Source organism: Ixodes scapularis, unplaced genomic scaffold (assembly GCF_016920785.2).
Source record: "Ixodes scapularis isolate PalLabHiFi unplaced genomic scaffold, ASM1692078v2 PGA_scaffold0__279_contigs__length_252992795, whole genome shotgun sequence".
NCBI lineage: Eukaryota > Metazoa > Arthropoda > Arachnida > Ixodida > Ixodidae > Ixodes > Ixodes scapularis.
In genome coordinates, this window is record NW_024609835.1 from 173,414,666 (window position 1) to 173,433,440 (window position 18,775).

At 44.3% G+C, this 18,775-nt stretch overlaps 1 protein-coding gene across 1 annotated transcript in view; it reads left to right on the plus strand.

Moving 5' to 3' along the window:
* The window catches only part of LOC8051753 (macrophage mannose receptor 1), a 181,311-nt gene that overhangs the window by 129,358 nt on the left and 33,178 nt on the right, over positions 1–18,775 (plus strand). Inside the window, exon 13 of the mRNA XM_040217406.2 lies at positions 18,663–18,713. Within this exon, the coding sequence (XP_040073340.1) occupies positions 18,663–18,713 (51 nt within the window). The remainder of the gene's footprint in view (positions 1–18,662; positions 18,714–18,775) is intronic.

Sequence of the window (18,775 nt, forward strand, 5' to 3'; positions counted from 1 at the left end):
AAGGCCGGGGAGTCAGAAAATATAGTTAGTTGAGGTAGCTCAAAAATCGGCGGAGTACCCCTTTAATGCAAAACATTTGTAGAGCTGTGGAATGAAATCTAAACTCGTCCGAAAGTTCAATTACTGCTTATTATTACGTTAACATTAGTACCCGCATGATAAAGAAAAGCTGACGGCGCCCGCCTGTGGACAGAACAGTGGAAAGGGAAGCGCGCGCGTAGAGAGGAGGAGAGTGGTGAAGGACAAGGGCGAGAGGGAGGCGACGTCACGGGGCGGAAGCCAATGCGCGCGCGGAGGCCAAGGCTAGTCTGAACTTGCAGGTATGCGGAGTGCGTAGGCCTTGGTTTGCGCCACAAAATGGAGTGTGAACCAAGTACTAGCGCTAGTCCAAGTAGGCGGCAAAAGAAGACGGATTGTGAACGAAGGATATGGTCTACCGAAACCGGTGAACAGCGAAAGCAGCGACAGGCAGCAGATGCCGCTGCTAAGCGTGCAAGGCTGGCAAGCGAAAGCCCCCAAGGCCGCAAAAAAATAACGGAAAATACATTCAAGCGCCTTTAGGGAATGCGTTAGCATCACCACTGGGAAACACCACACACTTCTCCCTTTGGGAAACGCTGACGCTGACCTTGTAACGAAGCCAAAAAGAGGCAGCAAGAAATAAAGAATGCAAAAAAGAAAGCCAAAAACAGAAAAGTGAAAGGCTGCAGCGTCCGCGTTTGCCAAAGGGGTACGTGTGTGGCATTTCCGAATGGTCATGCTAACGCACTCCCTAAGAATCGACCAAAGGACCTTCTTTTTTAAATATTTGATGACTGTTATCTGAAATATGCCCGGAAAAAATTGCGGTGTTTGTTGTTGTTCAGTTGAAATTATAAATTTAGTGCATGGTGCAAAGCGTTGATGTCCAAGGACGTTGGGGATGAGCTACACTACGCATCGGCGCACAAGGAGGGCAAAAATCACGAAGTTGTTTGTTACGCCTAAGCCTTTCGCCGGTCATGCCGGACTTCGCACAAAGCGCCTCTGTTTGAACTTGCTCGTTGAGAGCGATAATATTTTTAAAGTACAGTTTCACCATTTTGATATTTTAAGAGACGCGTAAACTCACAAGGACAAGTGATGGCCATATCAACGTGGTAGAAACACCTTTGCAAGCGATGATTCTCTATCAAAGTACCCCCTAATCCAACCATTTTCGCTTTCGGTGTATTCGCGACAATGCAGTGGGCCAATTTCATCGTTCCAACCTTCCTTCGCATGTGCTATATAGTTTGCTAGGGCCGACTCCACAACATGGGTTCTTCAGGAAGAGTTCAGCATGTTCATAGGTAGGTTTCTGTATGAAGCTCAAGATCTATAGCAGCTCCTCAAAATCTCACACGCACTTCATTCATTTAAAAAACGTATTAATAAGTACCGTAAAATACCGTAAAAACGCCCGGCCAAAGTGAAGAGATCAAAAGTCAAAAGTCAAATTGGACGTTTGAGTGATTTGTACAGCGTAAGGTTGGTCTGCCAGTAGGGGCGACACTGGTTTACACTGTAGATGAGCAATTTAGCCAGTGCAGTACAACCGCTAGCCTGGGGTCTTTAGCGTGCACCACGCAGTAGTGATACACGACCGCACGCCGGTACGATGCCCATCCAGATCGAAACGGGCAGGAGTGGGTCTCGAACCCAGGATCCCTGGGTTCTGCAGCCCGAGCTTTCGCTCCACGGGCGTCGAGCTGGGTGAAAAATTTGGGGTGGGCGACCGGTCTTACGAGGCAACGCAAGGAAACACAAAGATAAAACATAAGCTAGGGACAGCATATGACTTCCTACATCCTTCAATGGATCAGCACCGCTGTACAGTCGTTGTCGGTTCTTGAAAAAAGCTCTTTGGAGCCGACGTCGTGCGGCTTAGCCCCTCGAACGAAGACAAGCTAGATTATTTTTAGCGAAGGTTTGATTATTTTACTTTTTCTCTTTGAGAGGTAATACGTCTCTGAATGTTTTGCCATCATAAGTTAGTTCAAGTCACTGCAGATTGTTAAAGGCCTACATTCAGAATCGTTTTATGTTGAAAAAAAAAAAAGAACACAAAAAAAAAAGATTCCCAATTTTTTCTGCACATTCCGACTTGCATTCTTCTCTCCTTCTCAGCCGTCTAGGTGGCTCCGAGGCGAGAGCGCCGGCCTACGGATCCCCATATGGCGGGTTCGAATCTCGGCCAAGGTGCCCGCAATCTGACGGAGGCTTATTGCGGAGAAGGCGCCGTGTAACCGAGCTTTCGGTTGCACGCCAAAAGATCCCCAGGTGGTCCAAATTAATCCTCAGTCCTCCGCTTGGGCGTGCCAGATGCCCGTCGTAGGTTTGGCACGTAAAACCCCCAAATTTGGCTTCCTCTCCTTCTCTCCCCACAGGAGCAGGTATCTGAGCTATTACTCGCAGAAAGGGGAGTCTTCCTCTTTCTCGAATAGAAAGGAAGAATTAAAGGGACACTGACACCACCGCCCCCCTCAACAAAAAAAAAAGTTTTTTTTTCGTTTTTTTTTAGGCGATTCATTATGGTGTCGGAAGACTACCGAATTTGTATTTTGATACAGAGTCACGCATATTTTTAATCAAGCCAAAAAAACGCAACTGCTAGAAACTTAAACTTCCGCACGGAGGACGGAGAAATATAGAGGATGAGAGAGAGCCGGAAGTCACGTGGCTACACCCAGCCATGCGCTTTTTTTTTTTTCGCGCGCAGCAGGCGAAATGCATTGCGGGAACCGTTCGCAGTGCGATTCCTTTGCAGTTATGTTCGTTCATCTCGCTGTTCTGTACTTCAAAATGAGTTGTTTTGTACATTGAAAAGTTGGAAATGAGTGGTGAGCGCATGTGGTGTATTTCCGTGATCGGCTCCGAAAAAGAATACTCCCAAGATGTTGCGTGAAGTGCTGCCTCACATGTCCTGCATCTGAAAGTGGCATTGTGCGGCAGAGTCTGCACAAGTTTCCGAAAGATCAACGGGATCGGGACCAGGGGCTGGCTACAATTCCTGTAGAACAGTTACGGGCACCTCCGATAGCGGACGCTTCGCGATTTATATGCGCATTGCATTTCGTGGAAAGTGACTACCATGACTTCGCAGGTGTCAAAAAGGAAATTCCATACCATTCAATTCAGTGACCTACCGTCCACAACATTTTTTTTCAGTGATAATTGTAAGAAAAGATATGTAATTATTGCAAAATGTTCGACAAAAACAAAAAAAGAAAGATACGTCCACACTGGGGATTGAATCTGGGCCCGCTGGGTGTGTCGCTGAGCTACTGTGGGAACTCTTCGTGGTAATGCAGCCGGTCCACTGTAGGTCAGAAAATTTGCTGCCGATTTCCCTCCAGCAGAGGCACTCCCGGCTCGAAGTCGGGCAGCATCACGCATTGACCACATTTGCACCTAGTAAAGAAATCGTACGCGTGCGTATTCAACTCGAATTACGCACTTCGTGCTTGACGTTTGCACGAGCGATGTCTTCAGCCACGAGAAGGGGCAGCGGCTCGGCGACGTCTTCGTGCAAGTCGGCTTGGTGGCCGGGCGTGTCGTACGAGATGAATACCAATTTTTTTTTGATCGGTCCAAAATTTCTTTTTCGAAGAAAGACAGATTCGCCGGTACCGCTAACGACAGTTCTGAAGTAGAGGTCCCACGTCCGTCGTCCGCTGCCATCGCCGTTCAGTCCGCGTAACCCTCGATACGCAATACGACGCTATGTTGAGAATTACACCGTGAACGCACAGTATGCTTCCGGTTCTCTGTGCAACTTTTTTTTCAATCAACGCATTTGCAGCTTTTTGGAAGTCACAAATAATGGGTTTCGCATTTTTTTCGATTTTTAATATCATGTGTGCGCCATTAATGACCAACGACTTTGATTAAATTTGGTCGTCGTGTCTAAACCTTAGAAAACGGCCCGTGACCACGAAAAAGAGAGTGAGCGCGACTCAAACCGGCCAGTTCTCGATCGGCGGTTTTCGGGCGGAAAGAAGCCGGATTTCGAGCCGCAGATTCTGTTTTGGGTAGTTGGGCTCTCACATGTAACGTACAACTAAAAACCTCGGCGATCATAAATTTCCTGTCAGTGTCCCTTTAAGAAAGAGTTTCCTCTTTTCTGGCTGCTGGTCAGCCTTTAAGGGAAGTTTGAAAGAAATAAAAGATATATTTTTTTATATTGACGTGCAATTTCTCGACATTTAGATAAATTATTTGCGCTTCTGCATAAATAACAAAGCTACAATAATGACTAAGCATATTTATTCTATTTTCGAAAAATTAATTAACAAATACCCACTTCATACATTTTTTGCCCTTTTACATTAAGTAGCTTGTGGGCGAATCATTTGTTAATGTGTCTTTCAAACGTGTTTATTTGATGTGTTTTACAATTTTTCTCGCATAATTTTTTTTCTTTTAAATGTAACATTGTATGTACACGTTTTAAACATTTTATAACATAAATAAATACAAATATTACTATGCGTATTCTTCGGTGTAAAATTGACGTCCTCAAGCTTCAAAATTCTATATCCCAGGAAGAAAATTGACTACGGCGTTTACATATATCTGAATGTTTGTCCAAAGAACATCGGTTTAGCGTATAAGCTTTACGCACAAAAAAGACCCGAACCATGTTTACATGAACTGACATGGAAACACCCAGGTATGACTTTGACCTGTTACGTATTTATCAGAACAGATTATATAGCTGTTGGAGGGGTGTTTCAATATTTATTTCGCGATATGTAAGTTAGGAAAGAAAATTTGATGCTGGCACTGTATCATATATCCAAAACGCAAATCTCGCTTTTTAAAGAAGAAACAAAGTTTATATGACCGCCGTGGGAAATTGTATTGCATCATACGCCATTTATTCTAGGTAACTTCAGCGGCACCTTACCACTCCTCAAAGCTGGTAAAGTCTTCGTCTCTAGTGAGTCAGTATAATGCGTTCTTAAACATTCCTGGCACTGTACAAGCAATCGTGAAGTTAATCCTTCCATGCGCACATTGCCCTCTTTGTTTTAGAGCGCAGCTCTTAGACGCCCGTTTCCGCGTTTCTCGGCGTCGGCGTCGCCATCGGGGTAACCGCCCCGCAACATTTAGAGGTAAATAAAATTAATGCTGAGGCTACGTGACGTCAGTTTCAGCGGAAAAAGTGAATTTGTTCATGGACAGGGTGTCGAACCGGAACCGAACCGAACCGAAAACCGGAACAGAACCGTTATTCTTAGCCGAACCGGAACTGAACCGAACCGAAATCTTCGCCGCCATCTTGGAACTGAACCGGAACGGAACCGAAAAAAAATATAACGGTAACCGGTTCAAAACGGTTCAAGGTAATATTTTTTTTTTCTTTTTTGTTAGTATCACAAAATGAACATAAGGGAAGAAAAAAATGGCGGCTGTATTTCTATCTATTGATAAAATCGTCATATACAGAATTGCAATGTATGATAAATTGCGGGTTTTCGTGGCACCTTTGATTGGCACTATGATTAACCAAATGTCACGCTGTCACGTGACGTCATGGTGTCAATACATGTTGTCAAGTAATGTCACGTGGCCTCGTGACGTCACACGACTCACTGCGTCAACTCGATTTAATTTGAGGAAGTCATTAGATGTATTAACCTTGTTGACAGCATGACGTAACCTGACATCACGATTTCGCACCGAGAGTCACGTGACACCGTGACGTAAGCGATTTTCATAACCCCTAGTCGAGTGCTCGGGTTCATGACAATCAGCATCGCCAAACATTCGGGTAACGGCTCATGCCAAATAATTATGATAATTAATAGCCCAACTCTAACAATATCTGAAGCTCAGCCCAAGCTTTTGCTTTCGAAACCCTAGCCGTCTAGGGCATGACTGTGATGAACACTGGCGGTATATAATTAGCGTCAGATCACGTGGCCGCGTGTTCAAATTGCGAGTTGAGCAGATATCGACAGCTGTCTCTGTTCTTTATTTTTTCTGCACCTATTATTAGGGGAAAACTAATATATGTTTCCGGAAGCTATCATAGTCAGGGGTAATTTCTTAACGCTATTTATTGAAAGTACAAAAAAAAAAATGTTGCAAGACCAATTTTACATTATTGAGGCACCGAAACATTTTTTCGTTGTTGCTGAACTGCATCCGAAAGATGTCTCTGAGAATAGAAGTTCTGAAATCACTAAATGCGACTTATTAATATGACGTTACATAGAACTGCATGTGCGTACGGAAGGAATACCTAAAAAAAAAGAAGATATTTTAGTGACTTACGAAGAACAGCCGAACGTTGGCAGTCGCCATACTTGGGTAGTAATTCAATTACAGTAATTAAATTACTGTAATTTAATTACTTTTCCTAGTAATTTGTAATTTTAATAATTACTTTTGGCTAAAAGGAATTGTAATTGTAATTTAATTACTTTCTAGCGTCAGTAATTGCTAAATTTCAGGCACAATTACAATTACTTTTGCAAGATTTTGCGGCGGCGGCGCTTTTCCCCCTGGCCACGGAGACGACAGCACAGCCAAAGCGACAAGGGAGAGAGTGTCTCCCAACCTGCTCAAAAGGAGGGATGGGAAGAAGAGGCTGGGACAGAACGTAATTAAGGATTTTGTAGACTTTAAAACGATTTAATGAAGAATTTGAGAAATAATTTGATAAATGGGGGCTACAATCGCGTCCGTTTTTGTTCCTGTAGTAGTTGAATCTGACTCTTCGTCTCATTCGCTTCCTGTTGCTCCTGTTTCCAGGGTTCTTTCTTGTTTCTCATTCCCACAAGAGGGCATCGGGGGTCGAACACGAGCTGGTTGGCTCCGATCACATCTTCCAGTCGAGGCGGGGAGGTTCGAGGTTCTCCTTACGCGTCTTCGCCGCTAGCATATTCGCTTACATATTTCAGTCAAGTTTGGGGACTTTTTTGTTCATGAAATTATTCTCTTTTCTTTACGCGTTTTTCACGTCCTTCTCCTCTATCTCGTATGTTGGTACCACTAACAGTAAGTCGTGCTACTCTGACATCGAGGCAGAGAAGCAGCATGTCTCATTAACACCAACTCACCCTGCCTTACTTCCAACTGTTGTTGCTACACTGCTGTTCCTTCTCCCAATCCTCGTCAACCTTTTTGTATAAATCTTCATTATTTAGTGTTCGCACTACCTAACCCTTTTAACCGTTTGTCAGCCTGATTGGACGAGGTTTCAAAACTTACAAACCGCGGCTTTAAACTGTAGGGAGCTTGTTTTTACGTTTGGCTTGCTCGTTGAAGGCTTCTTTTTTTTTTTTTTAAAGAGGGCTTGGCTTGCACTTTGTTTTTACACCTCTATCGTGACCCTCCACGCGTTGTCCTCTCGTCCTGGACTGTAGACCCGTCCCGAGGCGCGCAGTGCTGCTTTGCATTGAGAACCTGCAACAGTATTATCTACAATGGAAAAAGGAAGGGCTGCCGGGGCCTTGTTACGAAAAATCCTTTAAACAGATTAGCAGCAATGTAACAAATATAATCGTGAGGTGCAAACTCTCCGCACCGTCTCTGAAAACAAATTCAACGAACCGAAAGTAGACCTCCAATTTGCGGGAACATTTGCAGGTAGGCAACTTTGTCACTTTCAGTAATACTGAACAGTTATAAAAGATAATAATAATATTAGCTCGTCTATATCTTCCAGCTGAAACGCGCTCAAGTAAATCATGAAATTGAGGCGTCCAAGAGGCCGCAATTTTGGAAAAATTCGCGGATTCTAATTTTCGCGACGCGGTGGGGTCCCATTATAGATTCCAATGTGTTTACATTTTACCGGAATTGCTCGCGGGACTTATTTTTCGCGAACTATAGGCGATTCGCGAAATTCGCGACAATAAAGTCGTTTACAGTGTATCATGAATTTTTCGAGGTTGTTCTTGCCATGCTAAATTCAAATCGGCCTTTTTTATGAGACGCATAACATCGATACAATCATTGCTATCCTAATGATTATCTATATGACGATCCTAAATTTATTATTTATCTCAGGAGCTTTTTGGGTGTTGCCGTGCACTGAATTAACCCAGAATCCCTGGCAATAGAGTTGCTGATATTGTGACACTAGTTTTGTGGAAGCGACCACAGTTCGCGTGCTACGGTAACCCACGTCCGGCATGTTACAAGTTCACAGACAGGGAGAGGCAGCGAATCATCGTGGCTGATATGTTTTCGTAAGTTGTCGTATTCTTTAAATGTTTGACGTCGTTTACAAGTTTCTTTTATTAGCCATTTTTACGTGAGTTTTATGATACCAGTACTGTCGCATATTTGTTTCCTTGTATTATTTTTAAGTTTATTTCTTGTTGGTTTGACTTGGATACCATTTGCATAAGCTCTAAGGAGATTCACCTCGCACCTGTGAATTTAGTGGCCATTGATTTTTATTTTTTTGAGAATATAAGAACGCAGGAGTTAATTACTCGAAACTATTAAGTTCTATAATCCATTTAACAAATTTCATAAAAGGAAAGTACACTGCGTCATATTTATACAGCGGCCATAAAACTCGTTTACAGTTATATGGCCCAAGGTGGGTAAGTCTCAGAAATAAGTAATTGTAAAGTAATTGCATTACTTTTAAAAAGTAATTTGTAATTGCAATGAACTACTTTCGCGTAGTAGTAATTGTAATTGTAGTTAAACTACTTTGGGAGCTAAGTAATTGTATTTGTAATTAAATTACATTTTGAAAGTAATTTACCCATGTATGGCAGTCGCTGCAAGTCTCAAACGAGCGTCGTTCTCAAGTTATTGCCGAAGTTTCGACCCCTTCTGCATTTTGCTTAAATGAGCTGTAAAAATATTTCTATACATTACTAAATACTACTCAGGATCACTCCCACACGTTAATAACTAATTGAACTTGGCTTTGCTCTTTTTTCTAGGCAATGGCAGTCGTCAAAAAATTAGAGAAATATGAGCATCGTTCGTCCCCTCAACTCGTAGCCAGAAGCGGCCACGTGGCCTGGTGCCTATCATCTGCCGCCAACGTTAATCATACCGCTGCGCTGGGGTTTTAAAGGAAGAAAACGCGTGCTGGAGCTCCAGGCATTTTAGAGTTCGAATATTCTCATTACCGCAGCGGTTGGACACGAGCCACTACCCAAGTGTCTGCCGAGGCATTGATTGTTACGAGCCGATGTACGGTGCTCATGCAGTGCTCCCGTCCAATCCATGAGCCGCGCTCGACTGTCGACAGGCGGGTGGTTTTGGTCCTAAATTACGACATCAATCTTTGGGAAAGCAAGACTAAAAGAAATAGTCACGTTTAATCCTCGCAATTTCACCGGGACAAAGAAGCTTCTGAATCAGTGGCGGCCTGTGCGAGTACACTTAGACCAGGGGACCAGTACGCCTCGGAAAAGTCATGAACATTCCAACCCGATATCGTTTCATGACCCCTTTAAACTTCAAAGGGTGCAAAACAAAAGCAATGAAAGGTTGCGGTTAACAAGTGTCAAATAAAATTGTCGAATTAACAGACACAAACGAAGGAGGCAATAGACCCTTTCTAGGGTGCCTACATGTCTGTCTGTCTCAGGGTGAAGACATCCATTGTTGCCCTGAATGAGCCAGCGCGTGATGCTCTGGCGCACTCGGTGCGTGACTTGGGTGGTAAAATGGCGTCTTTGCATTAGCCAAGGCTACGCGCTCGAGCTGAGTGACACCGGATTGCGCGCACTTCAAAATGCATAAAAAACTATGGCGCGGAAAAATGGCTGAGATGTCACCACTCAAGCAAAGCGCGCGTGTGTATAAAGGCACTCTCATCCTTTCCGGAATTCAGTGCCATCTGGTGACTCAGATGGCAGTTTAACTTTTACCATACTAATGGCGGCAATGAACCTGTGGTCTGCAGTATTTTATGGGGCACCGTCACTTTCGAAAGTCAACGGTAAAAGAGAACGCGCCCTTCATTGTACAGTTCTTTTTCAATCCCTTTCAGTGTCGATGGCGAAAAATATGCAACCAGTCAGAACGAAGCGCCAACCCACATAGATGCCTTGATAGAGTTCTACACATGAAGGGGCTTTGAAGCCGAGTGTGTGTTACTAACATATTGACTGGGACCGAGTTAGAAATGAACGCTTACGCAGCTCTTGAATCCAATTCCTGCTTTACGTCACGCTAACGTCTAGAATGTGTAAGCCTCGAATCATCTACTAAGAAGCATCTTCAACTTCTTCCTTCATCAGTGAACAGAAGGCCGCCATTAGTATAGCACATATGCCATTTGTTTGATGATGATGATAGTGATCAAAGTGGCCAGGCTAAATTCCAGAAAGGGTCTATTCCTCAGGAATACTTTCAGCCTTTCCACTCTGGGGAAGAAGGAAGACCAGAAAAGCTGTACTATGGTGGGAATGAAGTAATGGCCGGCCGCAAGTCGGCAAGCCTGAGTGAAAAGGCTGGAGGGGTTGCCGCCATCTATGAGCGACGGCGGCAATCAGAGAACCGGCAAGCCGGTTATCTGGTTGTTGTCGTCATTTATAGATGGCGGTAGCTCTCCAGAGTTTAGTGTCATCATTTGTTTGCTGACGGACACGACACTGGGGAAACTAGCCCTTAACAGCACCGCTGTATAAAGAAGTGCGTCTGTGTGTGTGGGGGGGGGGGGAGGGGGAGTTTTAAAAACATACTGTGTTGTAAATGTTCCTCTTCCCTGCATCTTTGCCGCAGACCAAAAAGAGTGACCCCGGAAACTACTTTGTTTGCAAAAACGCTCTTGCCAAAAAACACATTTTTGTCGTGCCAGACGCTCGTGCCGTTTCTCATGACGATGCGCTAAGAATAATAATACGTGCCTTTCAAATACTTGACTTTGACTGAGCTTGAACCTCCTACAGCGTGCCTTTTGCACCGTCGAATTCGATTTTCTCAGCAAGAAGAAATCAGAATGACCACCAGCCTATAGTGTGATGACGTCACGTGCATACCATGCTAAATAGTAAATAGTTAAGCTTTCCGGTGAAATGTAATGTTCGCAACACTAGCAATAGATGTCGTAATTATAAAGTTGTGCAATATTTATAGCAGTCTCGCGATGAAATATGGCAGCCTAAAGAAATGTTAAGAGGGCATAACTATTCTAGCATATAGTGTTGTAAAGTGAGGGCCCAAAACAAGGGCAGGTGAAACCGAACATAACATTAGCCTCCGGAGGCAGTATTTCGCGAAGTTTCGAGCTCATGCATTCTGATGAAATGTAATTTATACTAAGATTTTAAGAATCTTTGTCTGTCCTTGGCGCTATTTATGTAAAATCATGAATTTCATTGCATGCATCTTTACACCTCTCTTTTTGCAGTGAGGCGTTTTGCAAGGGATTATTTGAAAAAGAATAGCATTAATTATCTCTTTCCTTTTGAACATTTCGTGTATTTGACTTCCAATCCATCATGTGAGCACAAGGTCCTTTTTAGCGTAAGCTGCAACCCGACGTTTCACACTGTCAATCAGCAAACAGAAAAAAACTTTTAAGCAGACTCCACAGCTCGCTTAGTTTCGAGTATCGTCCTTCCGCGTCGGTCTCAAGCGGTTATGTGAACTTTACAAAGTAAAATTTATTGATCAATATAAAATATATTTAATCACTAAATGGATATTTGACAACATAAATAGAGGGCCGACCACCCTAAAGCACTGCCCCCCCCCCCCCCCCCCCCCCAAATTATTTGAAAGGTGTTCTGCCAATCATTTCCGGCGTTTTTATCCTCGACAGGCACGTTGTAAGTGATATGGGACGGCCTTACATACATTTCTGTTTTTGAAGCTAATTTAAATAACTATGTGTTCCTCACACATATAACTTCTCAAACATATACGCCTCGCAAGTGGGCTCGTTTTCGTCTTCTGCGCATGAGAAAGGGAGTAGCGGTGACGTCAGAACGCCGAGCCCTGATTGGCTGATCGCGACCCCCTATCTCAGCGTCGTCTGCTCCTTTGCAACGTCGTCTGCTCAGGTCTTTACGAGCGAGCTGGACTTCGCCTTTCAGAGAGGGCAGACGAAATAATTCGGGCGGTACGTTGTTTTTGTCTAACAACTAGCAGACGCGCATCAAGGAGGGAAGTCAAAGGACTCACTGGCAAGGTGTCCCGAGGCGCCGAGGTTTGTTTGCTAAGAACCGAGAGTGAGGGTGGTTAGTGTCCGCAAGTTCCCTCCCAAATACTTTTTCCCTCCTTTCGTGTGCGGCGAGACCCCTCATTCTTTAACGGCGTAGGTGGGTTGGCGCAGTTAACGTCGTCTGCTTTACGTCTGCTAGTCAAAGCGATGGCTGCTTTACCTTTCCTGCGTCTGTCGGAGATTCACCGCTTTTTCACCGGCGAGAGTCACCGTTGCTTCGGGAAACAAGGAGATAACAAGAGGAAGAAATTGACCTCTTAATCTAAAATCGAGGTCAGCGATCAAAGTATAATACGGGAAGGGTTCACAAGGGTCGCGCGGGCATATTCCATTCAGCACGCCAGCCGGTCGTGGGTAGACGGTCGCCGAGTCGCGGAGTGCCTGCTAGGCCTAACTGCCGTACTCGCTTGGTCGTGTTCGGTGTAATCGTGACCGTTGGAGCTTTTCCCGGGTGTTTGTGGATCCTGCGTTCTTGTTCGTCGTGGTCTGTTTCAAGTACTTTTACTTTTTTCTTGCTGCTTGAAGTCGGGACGCGTGAGAAGCGCACGTAGAAAAATAAACGTCCGTGGGTCGTCGCGACCGCGACGCTGTCGGCCATGCTGTTTTGATCGTAAGTGGTAAGACAGCTTCGGAGCTGTCGTAGGATTTCGTCGTAACCTGCGCAAAACTTACGAAAATTTCGTTTCGTGAATACGAATTTGTTCTTAAGTTTTGTCTTACGCACATTTTTGGCGTAAGATCGTTTCGTGAATCTGGCCTCTGTACTTTCGAAAGTCGCAGGAAAGGTCAGACCGACGCAGACGACGTTGCAAAGGAGCAGACGACGCTCAGATAGGGGGTCGCGATCAGCCAATCAGGGCTCGGCGTTCTGACGTCACCGCTACCCCCTGCGCAAGAAGCAGACGAACTTGCCCTCCGCATAGAAGTCTGCTATTGCCTCTTTTATGTGGTGAACATTGTTTTTATGTGTCTGTGGGCTCGACAAAAACAAAGTAAGCAGGGGCGCGCGGCGGAACTATGACATATGCACGCAAACCGTCAGAAAGTGTCCGATTAAGTAGCTGCCATGTCGAGTAGAACGTGATATATACTATTTCGTTTTACTTAACAAAAAAGAATCTTGAAGGACGCTTAAGCTTCGCCTTTAAAAGTGGAACGCGATAGCGTCAACGGGCCTCGTTTGCATCGCATTCTCATTTGCCGCACTAGCGTGCCTCGCGTGGCCTAGTGAAAAGCGTTTTACTCGCAACTAAAGGGTCTTGGGTTCGAATCCCGCCTAAAATTCTTTATTTTTTTTTTCAAGGAAAAGGAATTACTTTTAAAAGTGACATCATTTGAAACATACGGCGATCTTTAATTCGCATTATATGTCATGTTTTAATCTCTCATTCCACGCGTGATGTCACGTTTCACGTAAGCATTGTGGGTTGTTGGGAATTCTTGGGCGAGGGTATGTAGCTCTGACGTCATGAACCTATCGACCAATCAGGATTTTCAGTCACGCCACCGACATCGGCTTTTCTGCGGCATAAGCTCCTTAACGCTATCGTGTTAAAATCATCAATTAGCAAGGGCGATGCTCATTTGCAAATTAAATTGTCCGGCATCTTGTCCAGAACAAACCTCAACAGCCAGGCTATGCCATCTTATACTGTATAAGAAAATGTTCAGTTGGGCCAGCGCCATTTTGGGCCCGATTCGATCTGAGTGCAAAGGTGCCTATATATTAGAGTGAACAATTGAGACTGCTTCTTGCTGCATGATTAGTCGCATGCGTGCGGTGCTGAGTGTAAACAATGTTTGGTTAGAACAACAGGCATTTGGATTGCCGCTTGGTGTTTCTATAAAAAATAGGCTGAAAAGAATTATCCTAAAACTTTTGTTACATTCTGAAAATTTCATTGCTTTTAGCTCAGTTGAGTCGTCATCATATACATATATATTGTGAAGTGTATTTCGTAAACATTATTTCATAATATATATGGCCACGAGGTGCTCATTTCATAATTTTATGTGATGTAACTATTTTCTTACTTCAAGGACACGATTTCACTTTTAATACTGCGACACAAAGTTGTACCAATCACGGGTATTTTAGACGACCTACCACACTTCACGACAACATTTTATACCGCGCAAATAGATCAGCTTGAACTTTAGAGTTTTATTTAAACACGAAGAAAGGACAAAAATACGCCATAGTTCTAAATTAGAAGTTGATCTATCTGCAGGTATGTACCAAAAACTCAACTCTTTACTCTTGTACTTAAACATTTTGATTCAGGTAAATATATTTTACTGGTAAACAAGGGAATGTTGAGTCGTATAAACACGACGTTATGTATGTTAATGTCGATTTTCTTCTACTCTTGCGTCGAAATTAAATAACTGAAGTTCATATTTTTGGTACCTAAAAACAAAAGTAAATTGCACGGACGATCGAAGAAACTATACAGTTAATCGTTTCACGGCGTAAATAGTGTATATTGACAGAACAACGCGGAAAATATATTCTCGATTTAGCGGTTCAAACCGGTTCAAACCGGTTCGAACCGGTTTGAACCGTTATTTTTTGCTCCCCGGAACTGAACCGGAATTGAACCGAAAGCCGTGAACCCGAACCGGAACCGAACCGATAAAGATTTCGGTTCGACACCCTGTTCATGGATGTCTTGACACGAAGTCATGCGACGTCATTTTCCCTGCTAAATATAGAGACGAAAGTGAACTGTGTGGTGAGGTCACGTGACGTTAATTTCCCCGCTCAATTTAGCGGGGAAACGTAACCCCTTTAAATTTTGACGGGAAATTTTCCCCGCTAAGTTTATCGGGTTAAGGAAGACGAAAGAAGGTTACGGATGTGCATACACTCCCCTCCGTACCCTCCCCTCCACCTCCTCAAACTCCGCTCTACTTACGCAATAGAGAGGTTTGTAATCGCCTTTCACTTTTTTTCTCGCAGTCTTTATTTGAATCTTTGGTTTCAGACAACGCCACATCAGCCATTGTCCTTTTAAAGAAACGTATAATTAGGCCTAATATATTTTGACTGCGAAATCGTATCGTTATAAAAAATACTGGCGGTGTGAGAGGAAATACCAGATGTTGTTTGTCAGCAATTGAAGAAATCTTCACATTACGGTTGGGTGGACTATAAACTCCTTCATGCTAATCACAACAGAATTTTTAAACAAAATATTTTTTCTGTTGTATACATAAGTTCACACATAGCCGATGAGTCGTTTTTAATTGGATAACACGACAACCTGATGAACCACTCCAGATGTCTAACCGGTAGTGTTTGAACGTCTGCATTGTAAATAACCGGGACGTCACCTAGTTTTACCAATCAGCCCTTGCCGAATCGGACGCAGAAAAAGGCTTCAATGCTTATCTAAAACTTCAAAGGCTCTCCGGTACTCTATATTAAAGTTGGCGTTTTCTTGGCACACTCACTCATCATGTTCGTACTGAATGACGCAGACGTATTTACAGTACTCTACACTCTCAATTCCTACAATTTACTTTAGCCCTGGTTGCACGTTTCAGGATACCCAAGTCGTCCTCTTCCAGGTTCAAATAGGGTTAACAACATGAAGATCGTTCTGAAATTGGACACCCTGAGACTTCGAAACTATCATATGTCTATAGAATTTGCAGTTATGATCACTTCGACATTTCACCGGCTTCTTTATTAAATCACTTGATCGAACTGCGCATTTTGGAGGAATCGTCTAGTGCTTCCATACAGGGGCCCCAAACTTTTTCTGTTCGTTGAAATCCTGAAACTGTACAAACCACATTAACAGAACCTCAGAAGTTGCTGTTTTAGCAGCACCTAATGGCAGACAATGGTTTAGCTAAGACACCAATGCCAATATTGTACAGTCACTTAAAATACCTTTAGAACAAACTCAGTGATCCAGAACAACTGTGGAAAAAACACATTTAGGTGATTACTCTGGCCGCTCTTCCTGCGGGGAACGAGCTATGAGGTTGTGTTCAGAGCTAGCCTCGAACCAGGAGTAATTAGTTCCGCGCCGCCGCGGAAGGCGCTGAGGTATCAGGTCCCTCCTCGGCGGCCACGGTGTCGGCGACGTAGCGTGCTCGCCTTTTTCACGGCGTGGTGGTGGTGTGCGGCCAGTGGATCGCCATGTATTCCGCTTTGTTACTGTGTCGATCACTGATGCCACCATTATTCACGAAGGTGAGCCTTAACCCGAAGAAGAAGAAGAGGAGGAAGAAGAAGAGGAAGAAAGAGAACACAGATTTACGGACTCTGACTACTTGGTGGCGGCGTGGCGGCGGTGAGGTACAACAAGAAGCGGTGAGCGCGGAAATGGCGGCACCACTGCTAGAGGAAAACAACCGGAGCGGTCGGTTTGGGAGGGACCCGATACTTGGACGCCATCTATCCCCGTGCGAGTGAAGCGCACTCGGTGCGCCGAACATAATGTGGCCGCCGCGTCGGACAGAGTAATCACCTAAATGTTTCTTCCACCGTGACCAGAACACACGGATGAACACGGATGGGCACGTGGGAGGGTCGAGATGGCGTGCTGATTCACCAATTATTTTAAGAAGTTTGGCCTGAAGGCCTTTTAAAGTGGTCCTGCAACAACTTTTTGACTGGTTTTTTTATTTGCACCGATCCTGAGCGCACTGAAGGTAGTAACTTAATGAAACATTTCTTTTCTCAAATTTCGCTATATTTTAAAAGTTATAGGCAAATTAGAGTTACAAAAACAGAAATATAACCTCCTTCATGACGTGGTAGGTCCTGGCTTGAGTAGCCGTGAACTAGAGGAGTAGTAGTGAGCTCATCGAGCGCTCACGGCTGCCGCACTCCGTGTCGACGGCTCGAGAGGGCGCCACTAAAGCACGTGTTGGATAAGCTGTATGAAGGGGGCGGCCAGGGCGGCTCGCATTGCATTTGCTGCACGATTAAAAACTAGATCGGCATAACACTTCATTGGCCACAAACGACAGCAAACACTATCAGTTCAGAACGGGAGTCACTTTGCGCTGCCAAACCACCAAATGGCAAAATCGCCAGCCAAGCCCGCGCCAAAAGCCTTCGGAACGCTGGGAACCGGTCGGATTCTTGAGCCGGTGTACGACCGCAGCGCCGCCGCGTACATCCGAGAACTTTCTACGCCCGCCGTTCGTTGGCGCCTCATCCCACTAGCCCTTTCTAGTATGCGCCGTTTTTTCCGCCGCTTAATGGCAGGTATGTCGACGGTTCGTTTCTTGTTTCCGTACTTTATAAACTGCATTTGTTTCTTTTCTGATCTAAAATTCTGAACAAAAACTACTTTCATACATATTTGAAACGGTTCGCGACACTTACATTTTGTATCTCGACTAAAAAAAAAAAAAATTTTTAGCGGTTATGACCAGTAGTAAGCCCAGGACCAAAGACGTCACATATCGCGCGCTTCCGGCAACGCGGGTCGCCCTTGTAGGCGGAGAAGGTTTCCGCCTCGTCCGGTGCAAATATGACGCACTGATATTTAGTTACTCTCTCCGTGCCCGCTGGCTTGCCCGTACCCCAAGAGACGTGGAAACCGGAAAAAAGGTGGACGCTTAAATACGATTGCAGGGCCCTTTTAAGTGCCTCTTAAATGGTGGTTTCGTACCTCAATGTCACGGGTAAGGCATGCGCACCGGAGGTCTTTAAGAATAAACAAACATGCGCATGCCGAGAGCACGCGCAATGTCAGGATGGCGAGCTTATTTGCCAAACCTGTAAGGGCCTGTCTGAAGGCCCTTGAAATGATTTTGGAAACAAGCACAGTTGGATTTCGATTTAACGAAGTTACCGGGACCCGCTAATTATTTCGTTAAATCTATAGACCTTTCCAACGTTTACAAATCCACAGCTCAGCGTGCGATCTCCACAGTTCAGCACGCGCGTGTGCGTCGCTTCGGAAAGCGAGCAAATCACGCGCGATACGCACGAACACTGAAAATGAAACCGGCCAGCAGCCCTTTTCTGGAAAGGTCTATAGTATACCCCGGGCGAACCAGCGCACGCCAAGGGGCACGCTCGTAGTCGCGATCGCGAGCTCACTTCCTGACTTATTAAAAGAGTTCGTCGAGAAGTTTTTTTTTTGTTCGTTTTTTTTTTGTTTGTGAAACAGGAGTATTTGTTTTTTAGAGCCTCTAAGTCCATGTGCTCTAACGCATCTTCAAATGCCACTCTGGAGCTCAAGAAAAAAAAAAAAAGCAACTTTTTACGCGTCTCTTGTTTTCTCTTATTTTTTTTTAGTTCGCCCTTTGTTTTGAAATATAATTCCCCTCTATCTTGTTTTCGTTTCGTTCATTCTGAGGTGTTATTATATGCATTATTTAGCGAATCAGTAAGGTTCAAACCATGAACCGTTTAGTACATACGCATTCTGCTTGCCTTTAAGTACTTTTCCGCATCTACTCAAAATTACTGCACGGCGGTAAACAACTTACATTCTGTATTTTCTTCCAGACAGTACGCTTCGTGGCTCAAACCTGACAAATGCAACGAACATCATTACAAGCAAGTACACACTTACAATTAATCATTATTAATTATTGCTTTGATTTCCTGAGCAACGTGGG